Source organism: Drosophila melanogaster, chromosome 3R (assembly GCF_000001215.4).
Source record: "Drosophila melanogaster chromosome 3R".
In the NCBI taxonomy this organism is placed as follows: domain Eukaryota; kingdom Metazoa; phylum Arthropoda; class Insecta; order Diptera; family Drosophilidae; genus Drosophila; species Drosophila melanogaster.
The window spans coordinates 24,420,257-24,446,360 of NT_033777.3; the positions used below are offsets into that span (position 1 = coordinate 24,420,257).

A 26,104-nucleotide genomic window follows, 5' to 3' on the forward strand; every position below is an offset into this window, starting at 1 on the left:
AGTGGAAACAGGCGAAATGGCTGAAAAGGGTTGATTTAGCCGAAATATATAGTTTGGCCCTTTTTTTGATTTTGTGGTGATTTGGAAAGAAGTAGGAACTCTTTTGCAAATACATAATAAAGATACCTAAAAGTAAATTTACGCTATCACTTCGATTAGCCAATAAAGCGTGGAAAAAGATATATGCATATTCTGTTTTGTGTATTCTCTATTCTTCCCTTCAATCCCAGCAATAGATTAAAAGAACCATTTATCTTACAACTCCTTTTTTTGTTTTAATTAAACCAGATTTTGGCGAAGATCGGTGCCAATGTGCATTGCTATGACTCCTTCTGCATCTGACTGCTGCTGCTCCTGCATGGCATGTCCTTTAGTGGTCTTGGTGCTTAGCGCGTGATTTATAACAGCAGGGGGAAAAAAAAAACAAATAATAGAAGCCAAAAAACTAAGCCAAAGAACAGGCATCGCAGGGCAGGAGGCAAAGAGCAGGAGCCAAAGCTCAGCACCGGAAAGGGAGCCTGAGAACAGGGCTACTGTGTGGCCAACAGCACGTAACTGTTAGCCGGTTCCCCATTTCCGGCTGTCATGTGCAGCCACACCGAACAGAAGATTGTGCTCCATTTGCCTGGCCCCAAACCGATCTGGCCCAGCTGCAATTTAAGCCAGCTCCTCGATATTGCCACAAATGCATTTGATATATGTACATATGCGCGTGGGTAAGTCGTCGTGTTGCTTAATTTCAAATGCCGATGCCCTCCCAACTGGCAATTGCATAGTTAATCAAGAAAACAATCAACTGGGCCAAAGCCATTGATTTATTATGCAAACAACAAAAAGCGGCGGAACAATGAGGAGTGGGCTGGCTTAGTAGCCTGGCTTTTTAATCGCCGGGTAAACAGTTATTAATTGTTCGCCGATTGTTTGCTGCGGCTTACACAAATGCCGTTGCCTACTTACCGGCATTGCGAGGCTTTCGCGAATTAATCTGTTATGATTGTCATTTGATAAGCTTATCGTAGAGCAACGCCGCTGGCTGGGCACACTTGTCAAACAAATAGATTTCTCAGTTGGGCGGCATCGTTAGCAACAAGGATCAACAACAAGGAGTAGGACTTGCTCTCCAATTATAACCATCAATCTTGTAATAACTTTCCGAAATCTTTGCCAACTAGATAATGACATTTTAAATATTTGAAGCTTTGAAATTAATTTAAATAAGAATAAGCTTAGTGGCAACTCTTCTTTACCCTGGACAAAACCCGCTTTGAACACCCCTGAGAACTATAAAATTGAAAGTTTTTCGTTAGCCGGCTACTATTCAGATAAACGTCCCATTGATTTATGTCTGAAACGTGTTACCAGACTTTCTTTACTGCAAAAAAAAGGGTAACTTTGACTAGAAAGGGATATGGGGCTATCAGATGTAGCCCGCACTTACCACATCGATCAGCTGGGAGAGGCGCAGACCCATCTTGACGGTGAGACGGTCCGAGTTGTTGCCCACGGGTCGGATGAGGCGATTGTAGTTGCTCAGCAGGTCGTCGTAGAGTCGCTTCGCATCTGGGTTGGCCAGGCCGCCGGTGGCAAAGTGTAATGCTATGAATACAGCTGCGAATAGCACGCTACCCATCTTAGGCCAGGTCCAACCCTGTAAAGTGGTGGAAATAGAGAAAAAATAAATATGGAAATAAGTTGCGGGTAATGTCTTTTGGCAGTGCGGATTTAGTTCAGCTTGCATTAGCATTATTTCAGTATAAAACATAAAAACTTTCCACTGCAATTGTGCAGGGGAAACAGAGCGGAGTGCGAGTCGTAAATTTTGCAAAAGTGTCAAAAGTCTTGGAGCTTTGTTCCCTTTTTGGGGACCCAATAGCAGCATCGTACAGCCATAAACACCATTTAATCTTTGGCTCAAACACTCAAGACACCATCGCAAACAAGCATGTCCACATGGCTGAGTGTGAGTGTGTCTGCCTGTGTGTGTGTGTGTGTGTGCTGGAACATCCTTCCGTTTCCGGCGTCTGCTGGCTGCCATACCCTGCGCTCGACATTTTTGTTATTGTTCAATCCCGGAGTCCAGCCCGCACAATTACCCATATACTACACAGCAGACACCACCCACCCACTCACCCACTCAATATGCGTTTCTGCATTTTATGCATAAAAATCCCAGCGTTATTTCAACAGACATTCTCAAGTGCTGTCGTGTACAGCTACATTAGGCGCAAACAAGCAATTATTATCAATTCCTGGGCATTCTGGCCAATTAGAAAAGTGGCCAAGAAGCAGAGAAGCGCAGAGAAAGAATGAAACGATATATATGTAGACCAGTAAATATTGACCCAAGTAATTGAGACAAAAGCAATAACTGTTTGCTTGGGCAGAAATAAAACTGAAATATTTGGCAATGCAACTTCATGTGGCACAAACAAAGCATATCACATTGCACACGAAGTAAATGGTTATTTACATATATTTACATATTCTTGAGCAGCTCGATCAATTCTGGCTACTTCGGCTAACTCGGAATGGCCACTTGACCAAGTGGTTTTATGCCGACTCAAGATTTGCCCAAGCAAGGCAACTGTAACTTAAAACTTTTATAACTGAAAAACTGTATACTCAAAAGTTTGCTATCCTCAGTTTTAGCCTTTTTCCTTGAACTCCGCAAAAGTTTTGCGCAAAAAAGATTTTATGTGTCAGCTGGAAAAGTTTTCCATAATTTGATGTGCACATAGAAAATCGTATGTGATGACTCAGATGGAGGGTGAAAAGAATGTCCTCGGCCAATTACATTTATCAATTTGATGGTTTGGCAACGAGGCTAAATTAATTATGCTAATACGATGTGTAAATTGTTTGTAATTTGTGCATTGATTCCATTAAAGTGCGGCTCTCTTTCGACCCGAAATAAATCAAATCACATACCGACGTCTGCATAATTCAGCACAAAACACGTGTCAGTGACCGCAGAGCAGAGCAAAAACAGCAGAGAAAGAAAAAATAATAATAATAATATTAGCTGGGAAGGCAACATGACATATACACAAAATGGCGACAGGACAACGAACAACCAAACAACGAAAATGGCAGGCATAAACAACGACAACGAAAATGAATGTCATTTCGAGGGCTATTTATGCGCCTCTTAGTTGGCAGATTATTTCATTTTCATTTCCATATGACCATTTATATTTATTTATTATTTATACTTTCCACACACACGCACGCACGCATACCCAATTTCTGGCCACAATTTGGCTTGCTGCGGCTGTCAACGCTGCGTATGCGCAATTATATTTGCTGACTATATATTAATATATACTGAATGTCAGCTGTGTGTGTTCGTTGTGTGTAAACTTTTTTGTTAGAGCAATGCTCACCATAAAAACCAGACGATGACGTGTCCTGCCCCCGAAAATAGCTCTCAAAGCCATTAATGAAAAATGTAAACTGCAAAACTTTCTCATGGAATTTTCGCTGGTTTTTTTTGTAGCGAGAGTTTTAGAAGGACTGCGATTGCTGGTCGACTGCACAGTGGAGTATGTATTCAGCATGTGTTCATATTAAACTTGCATAATATTTTACAAGTTTTCTACTAAATCCCTTTTATTTCCATTTCTATAAAATTATAGATTCTGATTATATAATTTCATCTTGGCTAACAACCATTACGATTGTGTAAAGTTCCCGTGTTACACCACTGTTCACAATTTTAATTCCACAAATGTTTCTTCTCCATTTTGGTTACACGGAGTTGGCAGTATAATGAAGCCAAAAACTGACATTGACTGCGGGCCACAATTTTAATTGCAATCGGAAAAGGACCAAAAAAAACATACATAGATAAAGAGAAGAGACCGGCTTATTGCGGAACGAGCTTGATTTCAGCACTTGGAAGACAAATTCTCCGCTTTTTCGAAAGGGGGGATCTGTGAAATTAACGCTCGGTGCTTCATCCTCATTTGCGGGGATTGAAGTCCACTACGACCGGTATTAAGTGCAGCAGAAGCAATATGAGCAGCAGTTCAGGTTCCCCGCCAACAGCAGAACAAATTGTTATGTAATTGCCCGATGTATATATTTTTTGTATATACATATATAGTCTAGATACACAATCCACTGCAACACTGCCGCACAAAAGCAAGCACCGCCATCCTATTTTCCTGCTTGCTGCCATTTTATTAGCACTTGTTGGTCGCCGGAGGGGTGGTAGCATATAAAAATAATAAGTATCAAAAATAACTGACCAGCTCTATGGCCGTAAAGAGAACGAGACGGACATTGAATGCACTCGACGTGTCCGACGGCGGCTATAATTTCAATCACTTCCCCAGCAAACTGAAACTGCAGCAGAAGCAGCCAAAATGTGGCATTAAAAACACTCGTAAACGTTGCAGGATCACAGGACTCAGGGGTGCGGAAGAGCGGACTGGCGAGTAAGCCGAGCTGAGGGGTGGATTTCAGTGTATCCGCTTTCTCTGCTCAATTTTTTTTTTCTTTCGCTTTTTCACCCGTTTGAGTGCAGCCAGCGAAATTGCAGCAAATATTGAAAGAGAAACTATTTGTTAGCTAGCCGTCAATTTGTTCGTAATGAGCTGCGGCTGAGTCCAAAGTCCAGGCTCTTTGTTGTTGGCCAACTTTTGTTGTTGGTGCTTTTGCTGTTGCTGTGATGTGCCACAAATGAAAATGTCTTTCAGCGTGGTAAATATTTTATGTCATTTCTGTGCACGTCTTTTGTGCGCTTGCTTGTAGTTGCCTGGGTGCTTCATTTTTGTTACTTTTCTTTTTTTGTTTGGTTCGGCTTGTTGTTCCCTTTTTTTTTTTTTTTTTTTTTTTTTTTGTGCTGGCATTTTTAAGCGCCAGTAAATTTTTTAGTAGGCAGTGCTGCGCAGACCAACCGCAGCAAAAGCAGCAACAATAACCAAGTGAAGCTCTGCCGGAAACGCCGTCGACGGCAAAATGGCTGGCGAGTCAACTTCCGCTTGTTGTATGTGAGCTGAATGTGTGTGTGTGTTGGTGTGTGGGTGTTATGGGTGCTGTATGATTGTAAGGGTGCGCGCTCTGGGCAGAGGGGCTCTTGCAATTTTCCAGTCGAGTTCGTTTTTCATTTCCGTGTTATTTGTTTTGCATGTGCCACTTCGTCCCTTATCCCATTTCTTTGTTACTCCCTCGCCGCCTTTTTCGTTGCATACTTCTCGGCTGATATATTAACATGGCCGCAACGGCAGCTGCCATTTTTGGCATTGTTGCTGTAATTGCTTTTGTCTCTGTGTCCCCGTAATTGAATTTCACTTTTTCCCCCTTTCAAAAAGACCCGTCATCATCGCACTTAATCCGTTTGTTCCCCATGCGAATCAACTCGTTTCTGTGCCACAAAAAGTTGCACTCACAAAAAAAATGTATAAAACTGCACTCAAAAGAGGTGTTAACTTGGACAATTTAATCTTTTCAACTACTCATATTGAATTAGGTGCCATAATTCTGTACTACCCTAACTAGTATTTATTTAACTCTGTTACTACTTGAGTTCCCAGTCGAGACAAGCCATTTGAGTGCCTAATTTATTCAAATATGTTTTATATAATTGCAGTTGGTCCGTCCTTCGCATTGATTGGCCTCTTATTAGCTGGCTGACTATCTGGCTGAGTGCATTGTTCCCAAATTATGCAAATTTAACTGAGAATTATGTGCGGAATCAGATGCATGCATAATTTATACATATTTTTAAGTAATTTCTTGGGCAAATGCTAAAGGGGTGCAGCTGTGTGCAGTTGTGCTCGGAAAATTCATAGCCAAAAGCTAAAAGTGAGCACACAAATCGAATGGGGAAAACTTGGAGCTGTGATGGGGAAAGCCAAAGGGATTGATGTAAAAAGAGAGTTGTATAATCAAAGGAGCGCACACACACACAGCCGTAATCTGGCTAAAGGTAGTCCAAAATACCTGGCTGAGTTTTTTGCGTGTACTTTTTGCCGGGTAAAAGTAAAAGCTGAAATTTTGTTATTTGAACTTTTGCTTATGAGCGCCCTCAGGTAGCTTGTTAAACATTCTTGGGCTGCCTACATATACACAAACATATATGGACGCGTGTGTATACGGTGTGCTTTTTTTTTTTGAGCAACGAGAGGAAAACTTCAACTTGAAACACGAACATTTGCATATGATAAGCAAATAAGCAGATGTATGCAAGGTAGCTGGGCAAAGTTTTATTAGATTCTTGATTCGTGAAAGGAAAAAGAGCAAATCGGGGTTGATGGCACGGGTAGCGCGCTTTTGCGGCTTCTTCTGGCCAACGGATATGCCATGAATATGCGTCCCGAAAACCTTTGGAAATATGCAAAACATTTGAAAATTATTTTTGCATAAATAACATTGATGTAGGCTCACGTGTGTGCGGCAGCCAAAGGGTTGCAAATGAGCTCAAACATCTGAGCATTAGGTCCAAAGAGGCTTACCAACTACCATTGCACAGTCACTTGAGCAGGGCAAATGATGTGCAAATGTGCGTGAACCGCACACAAATGGTGGAACTGAAGCCGTACAATGCGGCGTATGCGCAATATTTAATTTCAAGTGCTTCGAGCTCTCACACGCACGACACACATACAAAGCTAATTTTCGCTCAAACAGAGAGTAAGTTAGTCTGTGTGAGTTGGGGAGCGTGTGTGTATGTGCGAGTGGGGGAAGCATGAAATGCACTTGCTTTCACCATCAGCGTTTTAAATAAAATATTAGCATTTATTGCCTTCTGCACTCAGCGGACTATTTAGGCGGGGCGGATGGATGCACAGAATGGCCAGGATGCGAAGGATGCAGGGTGCTGAGATGGAATACTGAATGGGAGTCGTAACTTGCCCTAAGTGCTATGCAAAAGGGTTGCTGCCCCCATCCCAGGTGAATTGCTGTTGGTACTCCTGCCGGCGAACCGGAAGCTGCAACATCAACAGCAGCGGCGCTAATGTCGCAGGGTTACTGGGGCATTTGTCGCGTTAAAGATACTTTAAAATCTTCTCACCAGATTTTACAAAGTATTAAAATAATATGAGTATGTGCTAACAATTTATAAACTACATCAGAACAAATGGGAAAGATGAGATGTTTGATGATGATGCATCTGCCTGATTGTCAAACATTAATAAAATCCAATCCTGACCCCCTTGCAACACCATCCATGAGTGTGGTAATAGATGCAAGCCCTCTGAACCACTCTAGCTAACTTATTCTGCCAATTACTTAACAGATGATGTGTCCAACTCGAGTGCAAGCTTCATCAGTCAGGGCCAAGAACAGGGCGTTGCTGCGGTTAATTTGGCTCAAAGCCACACAAATTGCTGGCAGTACTGCAAGTACTTGCAGCGTGAATTCGCAACTCATGCAGGAGTAACCAGATCGTAAGCAGCGAGTGAGCAGTGTGGGGGACACAAATGCTCGCACTTAAACCAATTGAGCTTTAAACGCCGAACTGACAGGGGCAACAATGGCAACAATTTCAGCAACATTTACCAGGACTCGGGAGCAGGACAATCGGCAGCAGTGACAGCTCAGCTGGATGGCGGCTACACAATGGGATATGGATATGGATTGTGCTGGAAATGCATTTCACTCATGGCCCGTTGACTCCACTTTGAGAGCCATTGTGTATATGTGTGTGCGAGTGTTGCACTTGCATTATCCCATCTGCTTATCAATAAACAGCAGTTCCCGCTGGGACGCATAAGTGCCAAACTGTTGAATTCACTTTGCCGCCAAACTTGCGAAACTATATTACTCCTGAAGGATACGTCAATTGGTCAGGGACACAGGTGCTGGATAATTTTTATATTTTTATTTTTTCGTTTTTTACGGACAAACTTGGGCGGGAAAGTTGGCTCATGCTAGAGCTCTTGAAGCGCTTTTATTTGGTCATCAAAAAGTTTCATACGCCCTGTTGACCGGGCCGAGTTAATTATGTTTATGCAATGACATTTGCATAAGAAAGAGCAAAAGAGCAGCCAGACGAGTGGATTCCTCTTCGCTGGACTTGTGGGTACATCAAAATTTCCGACTTCAGGATCGCAACAAGATGTATGCATAATAGCCCAAGGTGTTAATTTAATAAACGAATTACGAAAACATGAAGTGCCCGAGGCAGGAACTGAAATGTGACGGTTAATGCTAATTCTCAGACGAGATATCCTTTGCATAATGTCAATTTCAGATGGACAATTATGCTAAGTAATTTCGAGATGACAAGCTCACTGGGGAGGCCATTTAGGAATACCGAAAGATAAATTGTAGAGCAATTAAATCCAGGAATATCTTATCTTTATACATATGTATGCTTGCTTTCTGAAAATCTTGAATTGATTTTATTTTTTAGTTCCTGCTTTGTTAATATGATGTATGTATGTAGTACTACTACTCATCTGATTTTACTTGGGGTACAGTATTGGCCATCCGCTCAAATGGGTAGTTCCTGTCGCAGTTGGTGCTGTCAAAACTGCAAACATGGCTTCCATGGTTGCTCTAGGTAATTCCGGCAAAGGGTGATTTCCCTCCATTCCCGTGCATAGCAGGATCTCTCGAGGAATAGTTTCATGCACGCAGTTAAAATTTGTGGCATATTTTCTGGGGCCGCCAGAGAAACTGAAACTGCTGCTGCTTTTGCTGCTTTGGCTGCTGCTGGTGGAGCAGCTAACAACTAAAGAATGTTGGGACTTGCGGCTATGAAACAGCATGCCAAAAAGCAAATAGACGCCGGGGTTTGGGGCTGGGGCTGGGGCCCTGCCACGCCTCGAAACTAGCAAATATGTAGGTTGCCACCACCTCCTCCATCGCCTTCTTTTCGCTGAGGGGCAGCTACCCGTGAACTAGTTTCGCGTTCGCTTTAAATTATCTTTGATGCGAAAAAGCGTGGGTGGTTGTGGGCTGGGTTTGGAATACGAATTGCCGCAGGTGTCAAAAACACACAGACAAAGTCAATTTGCGCTGGCAGACGACAGGACATGCCGGCGGATGGGAATGGTTTGGCTAAGGGAATGCTTGTGGAGGCACGGCTGTAGGTGGGTAGTTTCCAGTGGGGAGGCGGTTGGTGGTGGAGCGAGCGTAGTGGCGGTAAGCGTGTGCTGCTCATTACGCGGCGCCTTTGATGTGCAGCAAGCCGTCGTAAAGTGCCGGCAGCAACAACAAACTACATTACAAGCGCCAAGTGGCCCGCTTTCTGCTTGCTGCCTTCTGCTGGCTGCTCTCTGATTATAATCATCATGATAAGTACTCTATATACCACGTGCCACGCCCACTAGTTGGCTGCCTAACAATGGCAAGCCGCAAGCCACCGCCAACGCCATCGCCCCCGCTAGCCCACCCATTTGATGTCGCATTTACCGCACCGCACCAACCGCCCGCCGGCGACGGAGGGGAATCCGAATGGGAGCGGGAACGGGAGCGCGAATGGGAGTGGAAATGGTAATGTATCCCCCTGATTTTGGGGCGGCTACAGCGAATTTAATGCGCACCTGCACGACACACAGTGCCTTGTGTTTATCTTTAATGCATACAAATAATGCACAAACTGCAAATGCTGATGGCAAGGGCGATGGCAATGGAGATGGCGATGACGATGGCACCCGCAACTGGCAACTCGACACGCCATAAAATCAAGACACACGACATTTTAGAGCCAGCAGCAGGAATATCTGACAAATTGGGGCACGCCCTCGCTACAAGAACAACCATCTAATTCAGCCAAATGGGCTAAGCGCTACACAGAGAAAAAATAACCTTATTAAGCTGAAAATTATTGCCTCTCTAAATTCTTTGATTTATTTATTAAGTTTGATGTAATGGGGCGATATGAAACACATTTAATGGGCAATCGTTATTATCCTTCTTTTCGAAATTTCTGTCTATAGCTAATCTGAAACTTTTAGTAGGATTATAATATTTCGTTTTTGCAAGAGCAATAAAATGAGTTTCCGCCAAACGCGCTTTAATGTCGAATAACAATCTGAGCCAACTAAACTTTCATAAATTTCGACAACACTCATCATCTTTCAGGCAGTGTCAGAAGCAAATTGATAGTCCCAGTTCGATTTTCAGCACTTGGAGGAAACAAAGAACAACGGGCTGTTGAAATGACTTTTACCCATTTTGATAGATAGATAGAGAGATGCTCGTGGAGACCAAAGGAAAAACAATGCCGACAGCTGGCAAGGCCTGTCAATATTTCAGAGGAGCGGCTACATTAATCAAACGAGTCCAAGTCCTGGCCTCCTCGTTCACCTATTTCGTATTTGGGCAGTGATTTGGGCAGAAATAATTGCCTGTATATGTGAGCTGGGGCATTGGCCAGTGAGTGGGTTTGTGTAGACCCCTTGCCAATTTCTGTCATTCGATATGCACAAAAGATTTATGAGTTAATTAATGTAGCGAAGTGGCCGTGGAAACGGATTCATTCATTCATTCATTCATTCATTGAGCATGATTAATGCGCTCGCCGTTTTTTGTCTCGACCGGAAGCGGAAACGCAATTGTTGCCGCTACCGGTGTTTTAGTATTAAAGCGTCAACAATGTAAACTTGATGCATTAAAGTGCATCAAATTGGGTCAGCTGGCTGACGCGTCTGCTTCACTTGGTAGTCGTAACTCATTCATAGCTCATAAACGGTGCTAATATTGAGTGTCGATTTTCCACCACACTGGCCCAGGACATTGCACCAATGTCTCTCTTTCACACTTTCCCGCTTTTCTCCGCCATCTGTGTCGCCTTCCTCCATCATCTCCCTGCTTGTGTGTATATGTGTGTGAGTGAACAATGCAGCTGTTTTCCTCGGCTTCTCTATTTTCAGCGACCCGCTTTTTGTGCATTGGCGCCGAGGACTACGGACTACCAACTACCGATTGTGGACTAAGGACTCGGGACAACGGACTGCGGCGGCAGCTGGTTCATTACGGAAGCCAGTATCCTGTTAATAGTTTAACATAAACTGTGGTAAAAAGTGCACGCCGCCTGCCGTCGGTTTTATTGATTATCCTTGCTGCTTCAGGACACTTACACTGCACTCGGTCTGCTGCACCGGAAGTTGACATACTTAGCAAATGGCGGCCACCCTCAAGATGGCCGCCGCCCACCGGATGGCCTACAAAATGGCGGGCAATTCATAAAAATACCACATCGGCGAAGTTAAAGCTGGGCTTCAAATTAAATTTCAACGCTTCTTTCACTTAACCTTTTCCAGTGACTTCCTAGTTTGTATCTATTTTCAAGCAGACACACTTTCACGTACCAACTGCAGCGTCATAATTCATATTGGACTGCTGGTCATAAGATTGCGATTCTATCGCTGGACGAGAAAAACCTACATCTGTCCAAGGATAGCAGATTCAATACCCTTTACTACAAACTGAAAGGAACGTCTTTTTTCACATTCAGGAAATGTTGTTTAATGCAAAAAAGACTTTAATGCCTAAAGAAATAAATCATGACTTACTTATGATGCTTACTTACTTTGTCGTAAAAAATATTTAATTTATTTTTTAAACGACGAGTTAGATTGTACAAACTAACCAATTTATATTTGTGAATTCTCAGCTAGCTGAATAAATTTTAAAGGATATTTACCGTCGAAACTCACATCCATTCCATGGACAGTTCAACTTATTTTTTGTTGCGCCACATGCTTTGGACAAACCATAGTCATAAATTTAAATCAAACCGTCTGACAGTCGACCGAAGGCGATTGCAAATTTATCTATAAGAAGGGCCAGACAGCATTTGAAACTTGGACAACAGATGTCCGCTATAAAATTATTCCTATTTCTTTGGCTATGTATATTCTATACATAGCCAGAAATGTATATAAATGATATACAATAAATAAAGGTTTTCGTGGTGTGAAATGTATACCTAATATATCTAATTTATTCGCCAACATTTTGGTGCTTTGACTAATTATGTGCGGAGTTTTTGAATGCACGATTGATTGATTGATGGATGGGTTTGCTGGGCGCTCATTATTTGCAAAATTGATATTGTAAAACAGATGTTTCCGCTCCCACTTCATTGTTATTTAATTACCCCCAATAGCGGAACACAAAGTTTGGCGCTTGATTAATGTTTGACCATCGCTCTCGCAGTTCGCCAGTATTTCGCAGGTAGGAAATGAGCGATGCAATCGATAAATGAATAAATGACAGCTAATTAATCCAAACACGCACACACAGAAACACAATCGGATAATTATTATGTTGCCAGCCCGGACATTCCTTGTGTCCTTGTTGCATTTTAAATGCATTTCCATTCACCACGAAGGGCGAAAAAGTGAAAAGCATTAAAAATTCATTAGCATTTAACTGGCACGGTGCATCGATATCCTGCGATACAATGCAATCAATTAGGCAGCAGATCGATTTCGATTTTAGTCATCGTTGTCATAGTTTCGCTCCGGGGCATCAAATTGGCCATAGCCCCTGGCCAAGTTCACCGAAGTGAGAGCTTTATTGACTTAGCAGCCATTGTGGTCGCTCTAGGTCGCTTTATACTCGGCTGGATACCAGATACTATGTATATACCAGATACTGAAACCTCAGACCCCGAATGAAATGGACAGCTTGGAACACCCACAACAACTGCAATCTGGATGTGGACTCAGTTGCGGGCGGATTGGTGGCTTGGGAGAAGTTCCATTCGGTCTGACTTATGCATTGCCACGCATGAATTATTCAAATACTATGCCCATGCTATATATGCATAGCTGCGAGCTAGATGCAGAAATGAAAATGAAAACGAAAAGCAACCAAACCAAAACTCAAACAGCATAAACTGCAGCCACTCGAATTGGATTGAGTTTTCTGCTGCAAATGCAACTGAATTTGCAACTGCAACTGAGCTTTGGCAAAGGGGGTCGCATTGGGCGTGGGCGTGGCCGGGTAGAAAGTCACACACACAGCAACACGAACGACCAAATGCGACATGGTGGAACCGAATTATGATGGAAAACATTAGAATGCATAGCCCATTTAAACGCAAGGTTAGTAAACCAACATGTTCATTTGAAGTTCGTCTGTGTAGAATGCAAAAAATTCAATTTCTCTGCGAAATCTCGATTAAATTATGAAAAATGGAATGGGGGAAAAATAAATAAACTGGCACACATAACGGCTGCATAACCAGGCACAAAAGCGATTATGCCAACATCCACGAAACTCCCATTGAAATCGAGAAATATTCTCAATTCCACCAGCTTGGAAACTAAATTATTGCATAACTTTTGGGCAAAGGCAATTTGATAAATTGCCGAAATCGCTGCAGATTCTGTTAAAACCGAAATGATGTGATTCCGTAGCACTCAGCCGGCTCAGATCCCCGCATATTTGCTCAACTTAATGGCTAAAAAGCAACAGAAGCGCGTAGTTCGATTATTTAATGCAAATCCAATGCATTGTCAATCAGCCAGACAGACTCCTTCTCATCTGCTCATCTGATCATCTCCTACTCGACGGCACAGTTGGCAAAGCGATTTTCCATTTTCAATTTCCAATTTCAAATTTCAATTCTATGCAAAGTAGACGATGACTATCCATACCCCTCACCGCCTTTGCACCCATGAAAAATCGGGTGTATGTGTGCCAACTATTGACACAGAACTCTCACTCACACGCTCATCCAGCCATCCATATAACCATACATCCTCGTGTACACACACACACACACACACACCATCGCATGTCAGAGTACTTGAGCAAATACCCGACGATCCGAGGAGCACAGATGATGGGGATGGGGATTGGGTCGCCGAGAGCCTCCTGACTGTTCCGGCAGCTGAATTCGCTCCAATTAATGCTGGAATTTGTGCTAATTTTGATAAAATGGTTTTCACGAGAGCTTCGTGCAATGAGTCCTCTCAGTTTCTGACATTAGATCAGAAATGATGTTTGCTTTAAATGTGTGCTTACCACACTCATATCTATGTGACGCATTAATTAGATGGACGACCTTTATTATTACCTTCGTATTACTTTATAATATAGTAAAAAAGCTAATAATCGGAATCATCAGTTGAGGAGTAACTCCTACAATGCTGTGCCCTAGTCATTCATGTCTGGCTTTATCTGCCGTGCACCATCGCCTCTAGTTTACTTGCGCTAATAGCATTGAACGAGCTCGAAATCAAAGCAACGACATCCAGCTGAGACTCCCCGATTTGCCACACCCCCTCAGCCCGATATATATATAAATATATATGTATGTGTGTGTGCCGCCCTTTTGTCTCCCTCCGCGTGTCGCAAGTGCATTCAATTACTTGATGTGTCTATATGGCAGCTACAATGTCGCCCCCAATGGCCCCTCGATTCCCCTTGAATCACTACGATTCCTTCAGATTCGAGCGCGTTTAATACAATTGCTATTTTGTAGCGAAAGCAGGCGGGTTGAAAAAAAAATGAGAAAATTGTAAAAGGTATAAAATTGATGGATAAAATGATGCAATGGCACTGGCTTTTCCAGCATCCTTACGGGATTTTCGCCAAGCACTGAAAGTCCTGTGATTGTTTTCTGTTGCTATACCCATCCAAAGGTGGAGGGTAAAATATATGTATATCAATAAATATGAGAGGGCTGTTTAAAAGCTATAACCTGCTGACAGACGGATGAGATACATCTTCATCCGCCTTATTGAAAATATTACCTCATCTATACATATTTAATGTGACATATTACTGTGTGCAGTTGGCAAGAGCTCTAGGATAATAGTAAGTGGTTAAGGTAAATTAGGTGCCATTTGAAGTAAATTTCAACAATAAGTTCTTATTCACTTATCTACGATTTTCTATCTTACCCGTGCGTCCCACCAGATGCATTTGTTAATCAACTCACCTGCAAGCAAAGAAATTAAAATTTAAATTAGCAAATGGCTAATAAATGTCACACTCGTGTAAATAATTAAGTTGCAGTCTAAGCTTCAAGCAAAAGTCAAGTCCACAAAGGCCTCAATGGATTTGTGACACAAAAAGCCCTGAAAGTATGCGAAAAACCGGAGCGGACAACTATTAGATGCTCTTAGCAGATTATCAGTGCAAATGTATTACACATTATTCCGTACATCGCACATAATCTCCGCACAAAAGGTCGTGAAGCCCAAGGAACTGGAACAATGCGAGCTGAAGTTTGATAGCCTTAAAGTGCGCCTATCATTTGGGATTTAATTGAAAATTGCTGTTGACCATAGAACATGGACATGACGTTTGAGGAAATGAAATGTCGCCGGGGCAAAAGGGAGTGCACAGCAGCTGGAAGCTGTCACGAGCTGGAAAACTCGCTTCTGTCACCCAGAAGGCAGGTGGAAAGTTTCCACTTTCCGCATGCGGAACCGCATGTGGTTCTATTATCAGGGTATCAAAATGTTTGGCCGAGCTGCACTTGACTAAAAACCGAGCCCCAAATTAGCAAGAACTCTACATCTAAACCGCAATTGCACTGTAGAAAAAAAAATGACTAAGCTTTTCTGACCAACATAATAATTTGATGTCAGTTTATAATACACTATATATATATATATATATATATATATATATCTAACATTAAAATCACCCTTGCAAGTGTTATATATACTATTAAATTGAGCTTGTATCAAATTTTCATATTTTTTCTCAGTGTCGCCACTTTGGACTGTTGCTTTCTCTCATAAATTCTAATGCGGGTGTGAGTGTGTCTGTGCTTTTGGGAATTTTTTGTTATACTTTCGGCGCTTGGTTTTTGTTTATGTTTTAGTGAGTGGTGGTGGGTGGCAACCTTTGATGGGTGGATGCGGTGCGGGGCGGTGAGGTGAGGCTAAGGCTAAGGGGGCGGGGCCCCCGCTGCGGTGTGGGCTGTGAGCTGCGGGCCTGGCTGTTAATAATGCGTTGTCCCGGCTTTTTGTGTTGTCGCAGCTGCAAAACTCATGCTTTTGATATGGCAGATAAGCCCAGCATAAAATATTTTATTAGCCAGCGACTGCATTCGCCGAGGATGGAAAGGGTGTGGAGGGGGTGTTGGAAAAAAGAAAAAAAAAATACATCGAAAAAATGAACAAAAAGAAAGAAGCTCCAGCTCGACATAATGACGTCGACAGCGGCAGCAGCGGAAAAAAGTGCCACTCAACTCAAACACTGGCATTTTTTTGGCCTTTTTCTTTTCGGCAGCTTAGACATAAATTCCTTGGCAAAAAACGGGCATGGTGAATGGGTTCAGGGCTACGGAATATTTTCCATTTTCCACTCACCCGCCAAAGGATAATGAGCGTGTGGTCGTAAGGGTATGCGGGGTTCGTTGGACTTGAGAGGTTTTTTTTTTTTTGTGTTTTGTATCCATTGCGAAAATGAAAATTAATGAATGTGAGCAAATGCTTTTGGCATTGTGCCAGGCCAAAGGCAACATACCAAAGACACTAAATTAAATGTCATATGTCAACTTCTCCCGCTCTGTTTTCCAACTTCTCCCTGTCGCTTTTCCAGCTCCTATTTGTGAGTGCGTTTCCCTTCAGCCTTTCTGTTGCCATTTGCCTTTTGCCTATTCCCTATTTTGCTGCTCACTCGCTGTTTGTCTTGGCCAAGTTCATTTAGCCATCTGCCAGCAGACGGCCGCCTCTAATGCCCGCTTGATGTATTTTAAATTAAATTTCAATTTCAGCCGCTTCGCTCTAGAGTAATTTAATCCAATCCGTCTGAGAGTTCAATTCGATTACGCCCAAAACTTCGCCTCAGACGAAAATACCAAAAAAAAAAAAGAAAAAAATCAAGCCATCAGTGTATAAAACCCGGCTAAAAGCTTTGTAAGTAGTTAGGAAAAAATATTAATTTAATTTCCGGTTAACACTCACGTGTGCCAGGTGTCATCAGCTCACCTCGCCCATTTTTTCATCTACCGCGCGGCGCGTTAAATTATTTAATGGCTCGTGTCAAAGGTAATAAATGTTCGTTCTGCGTGCCCCCACCGCCTTTTTTTTTTTTTTTGTTCTACTCTTTGGCCCACAAGGGTTAAGAGTGCGGGTGGTGGACAAAAGGAAATAAAGGCAAAAATCGCACTTAATGCGCTTAATAGTTCGCGCATCATTAAGTTGGATTGCACGGAAAAAGGCAACCGCATAAAAGAAATATTCTTATGGCTGTTTTTTTCGCTAGGTTTCGCTGCACTTAATTGCAAATCAATATGGCAAGGGCCCGTTGCTAATTGCACACTCCGATTCGGTCCGTATAAATTGCATTAAATTACCCCGGCATTTTTTTTTGCTCACAGCATTCAACCAATAACAAAATTTCGACTGTCACCCGACGAGTAATTTTCAATTTCCATGCAAAGCAGGCATTCCACCCAATACCAAATATCTCAACCTTACACACAGAAAAAAAAAACACTCGAATAGAACTCATGTGTGAGGAGAAATACTGTAAATAATAAATGAGATCGGGACTAGAAGAAGTTCTTACCCTTAACCGCATGACTTTTGCTTTTATTGCAAGCGTTTTTCCTTCGATTTTAGCCATTTCACACTCGGCCATAATGGGCGGGCTAAGAAATTGCCAGAGCAACAAATAATAAAATGCGGTGCTGATGTTGTTAGCACGATGACTTTGAAGTGCTCATCTACTAGCTGGAAGCAATCAAATTTACGGCCCAGAATGGAATGCGGAACTTCCAGCTGGCCTAAAGAGTTAAGCCCTGTGAAATTATAGCTGAAATATGGATTTAAACACGCCTCCCTTCGGATGACAATACAATTCCTGGGCCAGTTCCTTCTGATCCCATTTCCAGCCACGTGTATAACTTATTTATAAGGCTTTTACGCACAAATACACAAAAATGTGCACAGGCAGTGGGCAGGGAGTTGCAAACAGAGCTGGAAATACGGAAAAACCGGTGAGTGTGAGCTTTTCCGGGGCTTTTGTGTTACTTTAACCCGCTTTCAGCACAGAATTTGCAAATGGACTTGGCGAAAGCGAAACTTGTCCTTTGTGTGCGCTTTACACATGTTTTTTTTATTTTTTTTTCTATTTTTTGGGGGGGCTGGAGTACAAAGTATATATGTATGTATGTGTGTCGAGCATATATCCCTGGGACAGTAGTTACATGTAGGGATGCCCGAGATAATTGCGTCTTTGTGTGCCCAAATATCCATGCGTACGTACGCAGTGTATTCATAAACATTTCCACTGACGCACACAGAAGTACACATGTATGTATATATGTATATATTAAATAGTATAGATATGGATAAAACCAGAACTGTCAAGTGTGGCAATGAAATGGCCATGGCAGCCATTAAAAATGTAAAATAGGAAACAACACGAGCCGCAAAGAGCAGCGAATACTAATATTTTTTTACGACACAGCATTGTGAAAATTTGTCCATCTATGACATAAGCATAAATTCAAATTTCGAGGGGCACTCAAGGGTTAAGCGAAAAAAAGTTTCGCTTCGACATCTATTGTAAATTATTTTTTCGCCATAAAGCAGCTTAAATAAATTCGTAATTATTTTAAATGTGCTCATGGTGCCACGCCCCCTGTGAAAGTTTTGGCCAAAGTTTCCATCGCCGCTCATTAAGTAGCACAATTTCTGTTTTCTTCGCCAAGTTTTCCTCGGCCAGCCAAGTGGGCGGGGAAATGGGGAAAATGGGGCAAGCGGGCCAGGGGGCGTGGCAGAGTGGGCGGCTGAGTGGGTGGTGGGCTGAAGTGGCGCCGCATCACACGCCAAGAAATTATGAATATTTTAACGAACTTTTGCCACAGGCAGCGGCAAATCAAAATATTTCATTCGACTGCACAAAAGTTAGAGCGAAAAATAATTCCATTCCGAAAATAGAAAAGGCGGACCAAGAGAGAGCGAAAAGCGTAAAAAAAGCACAAAGAATAATAATTAAAACTGCATCAGATACATTCTAGCAGCGCGCGATAGTTGCATCCAGATAAATCATACGCTATTTAGCACATCTCGGGTAATTTAAATAATTAATTAAGCAAAGTTGGATAGTTTTTCGGGTGAACCGAAAGTTTTCTCACCCGCGCCAGCAGCGATTAAAAGAAAAGATAAAACTGAAGAAACCACAAAAAAATTTATGAAGTTATAAAATTACAAATTTCTAACTCTGCTGTAAGTTTGCCCCCTGAATCTGAACTTAAACTTGGCCCGACTCAAAGCTCTTTGGCCTGATTAACGTGCACATTGCGTATACGCAATCGATCCGAGTGCCAGATGCCAATCACTTGGAATGGTGGCCCCTCACTGGTCTCACTGGCACTAAGCTGCCTTTTTGTTTGGGTGCATAAATTGATTTTGGCCTTAAAGCCAATTAAGTGGGTCAGTCCGTTGGCCCAACTCAATTCATCTGGACTTGGCAGCACCAAACTTGCGGCTTTGTTGGCCCAAGTTTTGGGATGCGCTTAAGCGCATATACTTGCACGCATATACTTTGTGCACGAAAAACGTTGCTGCACTGGGCAGGGTCTCTAATTATCATAAAAACAATAACGTCTCTGTGATCTTAATTGAATTTTACAACAATGCAGTAGCCGGTGGTCGCTGCAGCACCTGATAAAAACTCTGAGCCGAGACACAAACACCTGCGCCGGACTTCTTGACTGACAGCGCATAATTATCAGTCGACAAAAAAAAAAAAAAAAAGAAGAGACTGTTTATTTTGCTTTGACATTTTCGAGGGGAGATGGAGCCGCTTAATTTTATGCAGAATTTCAATGACTTGGGTAACTTTGCGCTGGACTTTGCGCCACTCAGCTTCTGAGTTGCATGGATTAGCATAAAATCAACGAGACACAGCCACGCCCGCTTTTTCCGGACCAAAAGTCATTTCGGTTTTCAATTAAAAGCCAGCCAGCTGAATTGGCCATACATACTCGTACATCACTTGAGCGGCGCGTAATTCACCTGCATCATCAATCTAACGCCCGAGTCCTGGAGCCCCCGGGCGTCCAGGATGCCCAGTATACCCAGGACTGTCGTAAAATGCGCGGCCAAAAGGAAAACAGGATGTGGGGTGCTTATAAATTTGCAAGAACATGGCAGCTCCGACTAACTTCGAACTCGTACATCTTTGTGCCAGCTAGAAGGAACACTGGACAGCACAGATTGCATACAACCATTGAATATTAATAGTTACTTCATAGGATTAACAGGATCCTTTATACAACTATAAACATTTTGGAGTTCTTGAGTGCCGAAATAAAATAAAAAGTGTAAATTATTCAAACGCGTATCCCTAATTTTCCGTCAGTGTAGTGAGTAAGTGTATTCGAATACGAATACCAAGCCCACTCGATGCGATGCTCAATGGAACGGAAGTTGTGTTGGCCAGTGTAAATAATTGGCTCGCAGCAACTACTACATGCAGTCATTCATCCATTCATTTGCGCCATCATAGCGTGATTTGTTCGTGGGCAGGTGCGGTAGATTTATGCATGTGGTCCTTCGTCCTTCGAAGAGTAAGGGCCAACGGCCAGGTAGTACGAGTAAAACTAATTATGAAAGTTTACCTGGTCGGGTGAACGAACCGACATGTGGCACGTGCAGTGGCAATGTCATTACTCCAGCAGCCAGATAATAATCGTGGCATTAATTAATGGAACAACCAGAAGGTATTCGCCTTTGTTTGTGCCCCGCCAGTGTATTTCATTATTTTTTGTTACATTAAAATTAGAGCGAAGTGCGGGCAGGGAAGCAGACGAAGTGCGTTTGGGGTTTTTGTGGCCATTAAATTGTGCCATAAATATGCCCCCGAATGGCAAATGGACGTTGTAGCCTTTGTGATTGCAGTGAAAATACGCATTTAAATTTCGCTTTCATGGAAATTAATTAGCTACGAAGCCGGAAAATATGCTGGAATATTGCCGGTCTGATCTGTGGAGATACAATTGCCGAGACGGGCTTCCGCCATTCCTCATCCTCAGCCTCATCCTGTCCGGGTTGGTTTATCTTGGCCCAGTCCTTTCACCCACCGCTACTACTTTCCTTGTCGAAGGACATCGGTTTCGTTATGATTATGTACTTCCTTGCTGCTAGTTTTTTTCTTTTGCTAGTCGGACCAACATCATAAATATCATGTCTGCTTTCGTTTTTGCACACAGGCCAGCTTAGAAGATTTATGTGACCCGGCACTCGAAACCGAATCGGAGCGGAAGATTGAGGGGAAAACTTTATTTCCTTCAAGAGCAAAGACTTTGGACTCGCATGTGACATAACTTTGATTGCGATTGGGTCGGGCACTTGGTAAGGGAGACGGGGGGAAGGCGGGGCAGCTATTTGCAGATACTCGTATCTAATATGCAAACTGACAACTTAAGTACGCACATAAACGAAATCTAAGACAGGCATAGACAACGTTCAGCACAAACAGACTGCTCTCAAACACCAACGAGATTACCCACAAGAACTTCCACTACCAAGGCCGCACCACGCGAAAACCAAACCACTTATTCCCCCCCCCCCCTTGACTATCCTCTCGTTCGCTCCACGCTGCTTCTTCAAATGACAAGTTAATCATTTATTAACGTTGACATGTCATTGCTCAAGTATTTATTTACTGCGGCAACTACATATACGAATTCACATTCGGGGCTCAGAGGTTTCCTGGGCCATTACCTCTCTTCAAAATCCATCCTCTGATTCCCTTTCACCTGGATGCAGCAAGGACTCACAAACGTTTCATAACACTTAGCACAAAAGGATATTAAATAAATATATTGCAGTGTTATGCTCTTATCAAATCTATTAATTTTACTAATGATAAAAAGGATACCCATTAAAAAGTCTTGTCTTTTTATGCGGTTCTTTTGTAAAATATTGTTTATTATTTTGTTGATAGCTGAAGGGTACCCACAAATTAAGGCTAGCAACAGAACCCATTTTTTCTCTCTCTGCTCCTTTGGAGGATTCAACTCAGAAGCAGATGCAATATAATAATGGCGGTGAGCAGCTGCAAAATTATTTATAATAAACATAATAAGCGGGCGACAGCTGTTGCCCATGGCTGTCACAGGATCTGAAGTCCTGGCTTTGGTTTTGGATGGATTCGGGTGTCGGTTTCCCGATGACAGCATCCAGCGACAGGCGAAATGCCTAATCCTTGAGACATTTTCGAGCTTAATTGCGTGTTTACCGCGCTCTTCACTTACCGCTCTTTAGCTTCAGGTGGGCTTTTCGAGGACTTAGTTTTTGTTTCGACCCCAAAAACACACACACACATACTCTCACTCACACACGCACACGAGACGGGGATAATATGTTGCCCCATAAAGTATGCTACAAATTTTATACTTTCGAGCATATTTGCCGCGCATAGCACAAATTTCTGACGGTTTCGTGCCCAGTGAAAATGTGAAATATTTTATGGTTTACCCCCAAAAGGAAATATAAAAAAAGGAGCTGCGATGATGAAGCCAAGCTGGAGGAAGGATAGAAAATACCAATCAGCGTGACTGTTGGCTGAACTCGTGCTTATCGCCGAGTTTTTGATTTGCCTTCAACTTTCCTTTCACTCAGTTCACATCCTCAACCCGAACATCAGCAGCCCAGACTTTCCATTGCCCCAAGATGAACTGAGTTTTCTTTTGAGGCAGACTCATCCTTTCCGCGTGCCCCGGCATCGTTTCCCTTCTTTCAGTTCTTTTTTTTTTTTTTTTTTTTGTTGCAGCCCGTTTTTCAGTTAGGCGCCTGCCGCGGCTCAATTATATAAATTTTTATGGGGCACCAAAAGGAAAAATTTATGCGTACGTTCGTTTCTGTTGTTTACACAACAAACACGTGGCCCTAGCCCCAGTCTCATCCCCGTCGGCTCCACTTTTCTGGCTAACAAGTGTGGCGTGAATATGTCCTGGCCTGGCCTGAATCGCTAACTGGGTCTCTGAAATAAGCCTTTTGCTTGAGTTATTGAGTTACAACCCACAGAGAGCATATCTCTGCGCCTCTCTGTGATTAATAGTTTTTTCATCGACATTCAGGGGTCCTAAACTCAGAGAAAAAGAAAATTATACAAGCCAGCAGCTGCAACGCTTCAGTGAACTTAAAAGTATAAATAAATTCCATCAAGTTGCCGGAATAAATATACGCCCTCCAATAATTATCGTGGCTGTGTGAAAAAGTTTGTGTGCCGAAACTTTGTTCCTTTTTGGCCGAAAATTCCCCTTTCAGTTAGTTTTATTGTCTTTGCCTGTCGTTTCTCACACTGCCCTTGACTGATATTATGCCAGGGGGATTACTTTGATGGCAGCACATGAATTACAGCCACAGTCGGGCACATAAAACTATACCCATATCGATCGGAAGGTGCTGCTACTGTTGCTGTTGCTACAGCCGATTCAACTGCAATGTGTACATCAGGTTGGCTGACTAGGCTGGCGAAAAGTTGTATTACCACGGCTGTGAGAATTCCTCCTGTCGAGGAGGATACTTTCGGGTTTTATGCTCCGAGCGGAGTCAATGAATTGATTGATGTACGCCTGGTTGCGAAAGGGAACCCGAAACGGCATCAAAAGGCAACAACTGAGTGGCAGAGCGGCATAGAATGCGCATAAAAAGGCCAAAAAGGCGGAGTGGCATGAGGTATCAGTTTCGTTTGCCATTTTGGCCATTTTCGGTGAGGGGCAAGAACCCAAGCAGCTCACACATGCACATAAATTACGGGCTTACGCTGACATTTTACTATTTGCCGTCGCTGGCTTTTCATTTTTGGAGGCGAACGCACTAAAAAACCAAAGCTAATAGCCATGAGCAACTTGGCTTTTGCCGAATGGCCATGTTCGTCCCACCACACACACACACACACCCAAACACACACACATTCACATACAAATGCAGTTGGCATAAACTATAGGACTTTATGTTCCATTTGTGGGTTTTACTGTTTTCCCTTACTCTTGGCCGGGTCAAAACTTCAAACAAGCTGAAAATTAATTTAATACGCCATTTCCATTGGGGCAGCGGAAAAAGCCATCGGGGATCTGCGGCGCTGGATGCGGAAAAAATGATTGTAAACGGCGAATGTCATTGGGGCAAGCAAATGAAAATGTAAACTTAAGTGGCACACACGCATTTTTTCCAACCATTTGATATGTGTGTACGAAACGCAGGAGAAAGCTGCAAAAAGCTGAGCGAAAAAGCCGAGGAAAAGCTGGTTAAAGCAAACGAAAGCCGAACAAGCGGCTGGCAAACAAGCTCGAGCGAAAAAAAAGGGCCAAGCACAAGAGTCTCGACTCTACTGGCGCTCACTCCATATTTTATTTAACAGTCGCTGTACGAACACTCGACACACATTCGGCGCTAGTTTTGGCCACCATTAATTGGATGTGCCAGTTACAATGCCATCCCACCCAGCTCCCAGCTCCCAGCTCCCAGCTTGCAACCTTCGGTTTCCACCTTCCAAACCACCGCTCGTTCGAGCAGCGCTTCAATTAAATTCAAATTAAGCCACGACCTAAGCCCAAAACAGATGGGCAGAGATTTTTGCAGCACTTGCTGGCAACGAAAAATAATGTACACTGACAAATATATATATAGTTATGAAAATATTAAGAAAGCACACACATAAAACATGATCAATTAAATAATTTATTAAGTTAATACAAAGAACAAATTTAATTTAATATATCAAATATCGAAAGTAAAAACTATAACAAACTACCAGATTTGTCCCGCAGTGCAGCAAATTTCGCAGCACAAACGACTTAAATGATGCCCCAATGACGTCGCATAAATATTTTGTTATAGCCGTTCGGCGAAAAAAGCGGCGAGCGGCCAAGAAAAAAAAAAGAAGAGCAATCGAAATGTGGCAGCAAATCGATGGGACTTGCGCCGCTCAACGTGGCGTATGCGTAATGCAGACACGGCACAGGGCCAAGAGTCGTTTGCTATTATGTCCGCCGCCGTTATTTATGATATCTCCATACGACTATCGCTCGGACCTTTGAGTCTCGAGACGAGGCAGCAATGATCAGCGGTTCAATTAAGTGGAAAATAACCATAAATCACGTGAACATCATATCTCTGCAATTGAGTTTCAACTTGCATTGATTCCATGCCCCCAGGTAGTATCTGGTATCTGATGGCTTCTTTCCTGTGCGGTTCAATCGGTTGAGTCGGTTGAGTCGGTATCCGGATCTGAATCTGAATCCGAATTCGAAGCTGAGAGTGAATCAGAGGCGTTAGCTTGTCGCACTCACACACGCACGCACTGTCGACGAAAAGAACGCGGCATTATTCGATTCTTATTGTAATCGCATGAATATATTTCTCGCATTATAATGCTCAGCTGAGCTTCAGTGGCTTTTTCCTGCGCAGTCGTTGACTTTTTGCATTTTTAATGTGTGCGAATCCCTTCCATCCCTCCCGCTCCCTATCGTTTTTCCCGATTTTCCCTGCGTATCGGCGCATGTGTGTGAGTGCGTTCAATAATTTCCGCCACAGTATTTTGAGTTGGGTACGCTGCCAAATAGAGTGTAACGTGAAGTGTACATGTGTGTGTATGTTTGCCAGGCGCCATCAACTTGAAAAAGTGTCAGCAGGCAAAGCCTTAAATCTCTGCCTGCCACTTTGTGTATGTGTGCGTATTTGTATGGTACACACCTCTTCCGCCTTTCCGTTGCCAGAAAATCGCATTTGTATCACTGCATTTGGCATTTTCCGTTTTCCATTTCGGCCCGCTTTCCCCTTACCATTCTCGCTTTGGCCACCCGACAATTTCTGCCGCCTAACAAACCGGAAGGAAGTAAGTTTTTAAACACAGCCAGCCAGGCCGAGATTCAGAGATTCCGACTCGCCCATGGGCACGAAGCTGTGATGCTGACTGCGGTTTTCCACCTTATACAGTCCCAGTTTTTCCCAGTTTTCCTCTAGCTTTTGCCAGCTTTTCCACCTCGTTCGCTTACAACCCGCTTACACCGCGCCCTCAGCATTCAAGACAGTTTATTACGTTGCACGCGCGAATTGCACTGCTTCCAGCCAACGAACCGAATTCATCCAGTCCAAAAAGCGAAATTGGCCATTGAGACCGAAGGGGCTAAAGGCTTCATTTTAAAGGCCTGGCCCATTCTTTGGATATATTTCGCTGTTAAAACGTACCTTACTGGCCAACCCCAGTCGAT

The 26,104-nt window shown here is 43.0% G+C and overlaps 1 protein-coding gene and 2 long non-coding RNA genes across 5 annotated transcripts in view; 1 reads left to right on the top strand and 2 right to left on the bottom strand.

Moving 5' to 3' along the window:
* The window catches only part of nAChRalpha1 (nicotinic Acetylcholine Receptor alpha1), a 63,262-nt gene that overhangs the window by 26,361 nt on the left and 10,797 nt on the right, over positions 1-26,104 (bottom strand). For all 3 annotated transcript variants that reach the window (NM_001275988.2, NM_079757.4, NM_001275987.1), the window contains exon 3: positions 1,439-1,648. In NM_001275988.2, coding sequence (NP_001262917.1) covers positions 1,439-1,630 — 192 coding nt within the window. In that variant the 5' untranslated portion in view covers positions 1,631-1,648. The remainder of the gene's footprint in view (positions 1-1,438; positions 1,649-26,104) is intronic.
* Positions 19,611-20,254, bottom strand: lncRNA:CR45950 (long non-coding RNA:CR45950). Its single transcript, NR_133442.1, has one exon. It is a non-coding gene; the product is annotated as a long non-coding RNA:CR45950 (long non-coding RNA).
* lncRNA:CR43455 (long non-coding RNA:CR43455) lies at positions 19,611-20,254 on the top strand. The gene has a single exon (NR_048477.1): positions 19,611-20,213. It is a non-coding gene; the product is annotated as a long non-coding RNA:CR43455 (long non-coding RNA).